Source organism: Drosophila mauritiana, chromosome 3R, assembly GCF_004382145.1.
Source record: "Drosophila mauritiana strain mau12 chromosome 3R, ASM438214v1, whole genome shotgun sequence".
NCBI classification, from domain to species: Eukaryota; Metazoa; Arthropoda; class Insecta; order Diptera; family Drosophilidae; genus Drosophila; species Drosophila mauritiana.
Window position 1 is genome coordinate 18,812,437 of NC_046670.1, and position 7,406 is coordinate 18,819,842.

General features: G+C 39.8%; 1 protein-coding gene across 1 annotated transcript; it reads right to left on the reverse strand.

Moving 5' to 3' along the window:
* Positions 1-1,477: 1,477 nt before the first annotated feature.
* LOC117144062 (gliolectin) lies at positions 1,478-7,406 on the reverse strand. The gene is made up of 2 exons (XM_033309071.1): positions 6,537-7,406; positions 1,478-2,673 (listed from the first exon to the last, which is right to left on the reverse strand). The coding sequence occupies exons 1-2, from the start codon at positions 7,054-7,056 to the stop codon at positions 2,522-2,524; spliced, it is 672 nt and encodes a 223-aa protein (XP_033164962.1). The 5' UTR covers positions 7,057-7,406; the 3' UTR covers positions 1,478-2,521.

The window sequence follows — 7,406 nt, forward strand, 5'->3', positions numbered from 1 at the left end:
AAAGTCCTCTTCAGAACCTTTTCACTTTTAAATACGAACGCTTAGGAGGACCTCCAATCATTATAATCGTGTGCTTCAATTGAGTGCATTCAATTTATGTTGATTGCGGAGATCTATCACTATAGATATAAAAAAATAAACCTTAAAGCTACACTTCTCTTGCAAATTTAAAAAAAGATTTTGTGTTGAGGAATTTTAAATTTATAAAATTAAATTTAATTGTGTGCTATTACTGTATCCGGGATTGTACGCCTGAGCTCTGTTGCGTTACGTGAATGCGAGTGAGTGTGTGTGTGTGTGTGTGATTGCAATGCGAGTGCAGAGCCATTAAAATCTTGAAATTGCATGCTAATAACCGTACCAGACCGCTAGTTAAGTGGGCAAATATGTTGTACATGCTTGTTACTAAATGCAGGGCATGTAATTTTCCATTCTGCCAGCAGTGCCATTATTATAGAATATTGTATTCTTGATTCGCTCAAGAGAGCAGTGCCAAATGCTTGAAATGGCAATGATTACAACAACTGGCTAGTAACTAAAACCAATGTATCGAGCTTGTAACTAGGACTATGCTCTTGCTTAAGATGAAATAGTTGTTTTAGGCTCTAAGACAGCAACAAATTGTTTCTGTAAATCCACATCCGTTTGATTAGGAGCATGAATGTGGGGTAAATGCGAACGGTGGCCAGCATCAATCATCATCAAACGCCCAACGATCGTTTCGCTCGCCGGAAGTCGCAGCCAATCTAATGTTAAGTGCCCACTCCACTCCAACAGCTACACACTGTAGATACAGCAATCACTAGTACGACGAATAGCACACAAATTACGACTAGAAAGCATTTTCCGAAATGTCCGCCGCGGGCGATATGCACATGTGAGCCCATTGAGAGACCGACGAGTGCCCACAGTGAAGTCTCTCAAATTGCTGCGGATGATTAGCGATGAAAGCGAACATGGGAAAGCACACTAATTGGAAAGGGTCTTCCACTTCCTTTCCTATCCACTTCACTTTCTGAAAGCATACCAAACCTCTGCATCGTATGTAATTAGAACAGTGCGGACTCGGCCAAAAAACGTTATCATACATAATCGTAGCTTAGATAAATAGCCATCATATAGCTGCACTTCAAAATTATGAATTTATTTTCTAATTTTATAAATGCTGAGTCATCATGGCAACATTAGGCGCCACTTCTCCTACGAAAATTCCCCTATTATCGAGGGTTCACTGTGCGGGAAACAATAGAGCGGCCCTTGTCTAATGGAGAAACTGTTGCATCCGCAGCTCGAGGCTCTAATGCTGACTCATTCAATCCATCTATGAATCTTTCCATCTTTCTCCGCTTTTCTTTACGCTTGAGAATTATCACGCCATCTCGGCCCAAAAGGCACCCCTCCTCCTCTCCCCAACAAACGAAACCCAGCCAATGTAGGCAAATAAAAAGCTTTTAAATGTTTTTTTTTGTTTTACATTTGTATTTTTAAGAGTTTTTTTGTTTTGGTTTTTTTTTCTGCTACTCTCCGCTTGAGAGTTACAGTAGAATAGTTTTTTTTTCATCTTGCTTTCGTACAAAGTTTTTAAGGAAATATGCACAGTATTTGTTGTTGTGGTTTTTCTCATTTAGCTGCTTGGAGTTTGGTAATACTCCGTACAATATACACAGTTTGGTTCAAAATAGAATTTCGAAAATGGGGGTCTCTTAAGGGGGAAATAATTTTGCCATAGATACGAAGTTTTTATACATAGACAGTACATACAATTTAAAATGTCACATCGATAATGTACATACAATAAATATGAGTACAGTGTGTGTGGGTGTGTGTGTGTAAAAGTGTGTGGGTGGGGTGTGAATGAGAGGGGGAAGGTGTGTGTGTGTGTGTGTGTGTGTGTTTGCTTGTGGGCTAAGAAGAATTTTTAAATAATTTCAATTATAATTACATTTAGATAAACAAAATAATAAAATTGTTTTTAATAATTGAGATCATGACACAAAGTAAATTGTAAATACTTTTGGCACACGCGTGCATCTGGACCCGAAAACACGCTGAGAACGCTTGAATTGGTTTGGGTTGGGGTTTAGTCTATATATAGTGGATGCATGGCACCGTCGATCGCTTGTCTAACATTAGCACGTAAACATAACTTAATAATTTCCATTATAAGACCGATATCGCCATGCATCCGGATATATTACTATTATTAATTATTAATCATATTTTTTTTGCCTGTTTTTGGCCGTGCACGCGCGCCGATCTTTTCTGGGGTTGCTTTTGTTGTTGTTTCTGGTTGGCTTTTCTTCCATTCACTTAATCATTTGTTATGCAACAACATTTTGGGACCGTCAAGTCTTGGTTTAAAACAAACGTACAACCCATACACAATACTCTCTGTGTATGGCTGGGGTACAAAAAAATAAACAAATTATTTTAGAATTTAAAATTACATTTACAATTAATATCATATATTGCAATTATTGCTCCGCCAGGGGCTATTCGTCATCGTCATCCTGATCCAAAGTTACTGCTTCTGATCTGCCAATTCGCTAGTTTTATTATTAATATTCATGCTGTTGTTGTTGCTGCTGCTGTTGTTGTTATTGGTGTTGTTGTAACCATTCTTGACGTTGGGTTTCGAAATACCATTCACGGCCTTGCGAACATTGTACATGCCTGAAGAGATAAGAAAAAAGGGGGAAAGCTGTTTAGTATTTGGCATTGTAAATTAGCTAAATAAAATACTGTGACTAATCAGGCTGCAAAAGGGAAATGTGAAAATAAAAATAAAAGTGCAAGCGTCATTATTACTGCATACGTGTCAGTGGGTGTTTCGCTTTTTCATGGACAGCTTTCTTATCGCCCTGGAATTATGCACACTTGTGCAAGCCACATGGGAGTACAGTAAAGTAAACCTATACCTGATCATCGGCTGGCCGATATACTAAATGTCATGGCCACAGCGATAAGTGCTAACGGCCGAATGCAATTGCCTGGGGTGTACGTAATCTTTCATCACGTACACATGTATTTACACTCATCATCATAATTGTTGGTGTTGCTGCAAGTACAGTCGATCGTCATCGACTTGCATTTTAAAGTACAGCCTTATATGACAAAATGTGTGCTTGCTTCATTATGTCAAAGTAAAATGAGTATCTTTAAAGTTTTAAGTCTAAAGCAACCTAAGTTTCCTAAAATAAACAAATCCTCCAATGATCATATTAAGAACATAAAAATATACTCGAGTATGTAAAAAAAATGTCACAAAGAATGTCATTTCAAATGTCAGAACTGCCTCCTTGAAAACTAAATGTCAGTTTCGGTTAGAGAGCTGCGACTGTACTTCTATCAAACCTCTATCGCTGGCAGCTGCGGTTGCCTCATCACGTAAACCGCTAGAGCTTACACGATCGCACAAAGACTCTCACCAAACCGCAGACACTGCGCAGTGACCTAAAAGCTGGAAAGCTGAACAACAGCAAAAACATGAAGGCCCCAAGTCTAGCTTAAAAACCGAATACTTAAGCACACTCGCCAGTTAATTCGTCTATTATAATTTAAAAATCATGTAGGTGCTTCTTTTTGAATTATAGAACTATGAATTCCAACGAAAGTATCTTGCTATTGCGATTATTTGAAGCAAACTTATCATTTCGAAGTCAAAATAAATACATATGTACATACATACAGTTAAGATTCTATGCCAAATGTATCCACTAAAGTGGAACGAAAAGCGCAACAAGTGAAATAAGCCTACTTTCTGGACGATACAAACGTGTTGCTAAATCTCGAAGCCCCCCGAGAAAGAGAATGGAAATCGCTGGCAGCCAAAGAGTCGCGCTGCTTTTGGCGATATAATCAAATGTACAGTTATAGAAAATTATAAGCCAGCGACAAAGAACGTCAAGCGAAACAGAGGCGAAGAAGCAGTAAGGAAGGAAAAACGGCGAAGCGATCAAGTCCATTGTAAAAAGCGGGTGGTGAGAAAGAGAAAGGGGAAGGGTGGGACGGTAGTGCGTTTACCGTTATCATTATGAGCACGCAGCTCCAACTAGCTCTGTCTCGCTCCATCTTGCACAACAAAAAAACGCGTTTTGTTTACGAAATGTGTGTGAAGAGAGAGAGGCGGCGATGAAAACAAAGAATTCACATTATAAATATTTATGTGGGAGCCCACAAGAGAGTTTCTGAATGCATAATTAGAAAACATAAATTTAGGGGAATATCACACACATAATCATGCTTTTTGGGGCGTGGCAAAGCAAAATAGACCGCTTTGAAAACTTCATTTACGTGTTAAAAAATGTAAAAGATAATGAAGATGCTGTAAATTGTTAGTAAAATATGCAAAATACCCAAATATGAATCATCATATCATAGGAATATGTACATACATATGTACATATGTATTTCCTATTGCGCGCCAACTGGGTGGTAAAAGTACAGTGGTGATCAAAACATGGCAAAAAAGAAAACAAGATAGGAAGAAAGGCCGAGATAACAGAACTTTTGTCTAATTGATTTGTTTTTGTTCGCTTCGCTTTTTCCGTTTTTCGGACCTGCCGCAAAAGTACACAGTACAACAAAACACAACATTTGGCGCTGCTGTACTTACGCGAATTGCGTTCGTTGGTGTGCGTGACCTTCACGACGAGTTTTTGAAAAACATCATCAACGTGCGTGCGTAGTACTACTACGCATAATAACGCACACACACACTCGCACACGCAGAAAGCTTATCAGCGAAGACGACTAAAAATAAACACGAAAATAATAAGTTCGCGCCAAAAATCACCAGACAAACAGAGAGAGGGAGAGAGAGAGAGAGCGACGACTCTGACTCTCTCGTATTTCTCTGATAATGCATAAGTGTGCGTGCGTTTGTGTGGAAGTGGGCTGACGTCGTCGTATAAGAGCGAGCTGTGGTTTTCCTCTGGTTGAGATTGCGTTTGTCGTTGTGGGTGCGGCCTTTTCAACTAACTAACACAACTACAGTGAACTCATGTACAGTCGCAGGTCTGTGTAGCTGATTTTTTGTTTTTTTTTTTCTTTGTCGAAACTGCAGCAGGAACAAAAACAACAATCGCGAAAACCAGAAGGCGTTGATTTAAATTTAATTGAGGCCTCTCAATTAATTGCCTTTGCATTTTACTCATCTCCTGTTCACTTTTCAGCTGCAATCTCTTTTCGCGAAAGATGGAAAGATTTTTGGCGCGCGATTGTTATTCAACAGTTTTTATTTTGATGTTTAGCTTTTTCGCTTTGACACACTGCCAAACCAAAGACAAACTGGAGACCAGCTCTCTCTTTCTCCCCTGCTCTCCCTCTCTCTCTCTGAATGCCACGCTATCGGCGAAATATCAGCGCAAAATAAAGCAATGATAATAAGCCAAAAATTAAAGGTACAGTCGAACGTCCATAAGTGATGCTTAACAAACTGGTAAGTTGCTTTTAATAGCGTTCATCTTATATGTATTATTAGATAGCAATGGACAGCTTTAATATTCCCTCGTCTTGTTGCTAAAATGTAAGGCAATGATCGTAGAAACTTGTACTGAATCTTTAAAATTTCATAATTCAAAGATTTCGAATACATTTTTTACTTCACATTATTTGAAATTAGAGACATTCATTCGAGTTCGACTTAAACAAGTAGAACTGTAGCAATTGTACCAAACAATAATACTTTTCGTGTTTTTTTTAAGTCAATCCACAAATCGGGGCCTTGATATCGGAATTGATAAGACGACATAAGGCGCAATGAAAGCGAAGTGTGCGAATAAACTCCCCAGCGATTTTGTGTGTGTGTGTGGTGTGTTGGGGTAAATATTGTAAAAAGCTATTACTTTTCCAACTATTATTTATAGTTTGCAACTAAAAAAAAGAAAATCGAAGTCTATTTAATCATTCAATTTTACATAAATATGTAGTTTTCTGAGTTTTCTGTTATTCATCAGATAAATTTATACCGATTCACTTTCGAGTAACCAAGAGATAAATCCCTACGCACGTGAATAAACGCACAAAGAATCGGGAAAACTAGCCAAAAGAAAGAGAGGAAAAACGGGTAGGAAAGAAGTGACAATAAGAATCAACGCAGAAGGGGAAAATCGAAATTAGGAAAATCAGAAAACAAGGGTGGTTTTTTTTCGACTAAGGGAGGGAATTTTATAAGGGTGACTGTGGCGAAGGACGAGCACAAAACAGGGACTGCAAGAGGAAGGAACAACGGAAAAGGCAACTAAAATCAGGTGTCTGCTTATTGGATTATCTATATAAGAAGTACATGGAATTTTAGTACATAGAGCCTTTCGTCCACACACACATGGCATACATACAAAAACCGAGATAATTCGAAGGAGGTTTTTTTAATTATTGCTGTATATTGCTGATTCTTTGGTGAAATCTAACAATAACTTGAAAGTATATTAAACTAAATAACTTGGAACCAAAGAGTAATCATTATTCGTCTTTCAGCAAGCACCCAGCGTTTCAGGTGAAACTAAAAACATGCAAATCATGGGAAAAAAACATACCTTTGAGGCCTTGTGGCTGCCTCGCATATGGCTTTTGGCCATGTCTCGTGCTGTTGGCCAAATCCGCACTGCCGTTCCTTTTGTTGCGATCGCTTTCCTGGCATTTCTGTAGGATCAGCTGTGCGCTGGCGGAGATCTGGGCGGGAGTCAGGGCCATGCCCCTCGGCGCTTGGCTGACTGCCTTTGGATTGCACTCATCGGCATCGGTGCTGGGTATCGTCCTTGTGGTGCGATACCGCATTCCGCGCAGATCCTGATGATGGGCATCCGTATCAGCATCCTCATCCGTATTCGCATCCGCATCCCGATTAGATTCCAGCTGGATGTCGAATCGGTAGCGTTCCTTGACGTATAATCTCTGCTTGTGCTGCTCCTGGGCCAACAGCTGATCGATATTCGAGTCCCCGGGAGCGTTATTGAATAGGTTGCGACAGATTCTCTTCTTCTCCGATGCGCTGGGCGGTGGGCGTGGCACGGGGGCGGCGAGTAAAGGGCCCAGGGCCATTGGCGGACACAACATGGCTATGGTTTTGTATAACTTGTTTGCTTTGTTTAAACTTTACGTATTTTTGCACTTTTTGGTTTATTGCTTTGCAAGTATTCTCGCTTTGTTTCTTCTTTCCGCTTTCACTTGAACTTTCACAGCAATCACTGCGCGAAACTCACGTACGCATTTTAGGCATTGCAATTGCAATTTGAATCGGGTTTCTATCGCTGGCGAATTTTTTGTATGCGTTTCTTTTTCTGTATCGTGGAGAGCTAGCTGAACTTTACGACTTTCACGCGAGCCAAAGAGAGCGAAAAGAGCGCAGCTGGAGCAAACGCACGCGACCGAATTGGTGGAGAGTCAGAGACCGAATCGCGCGGTGA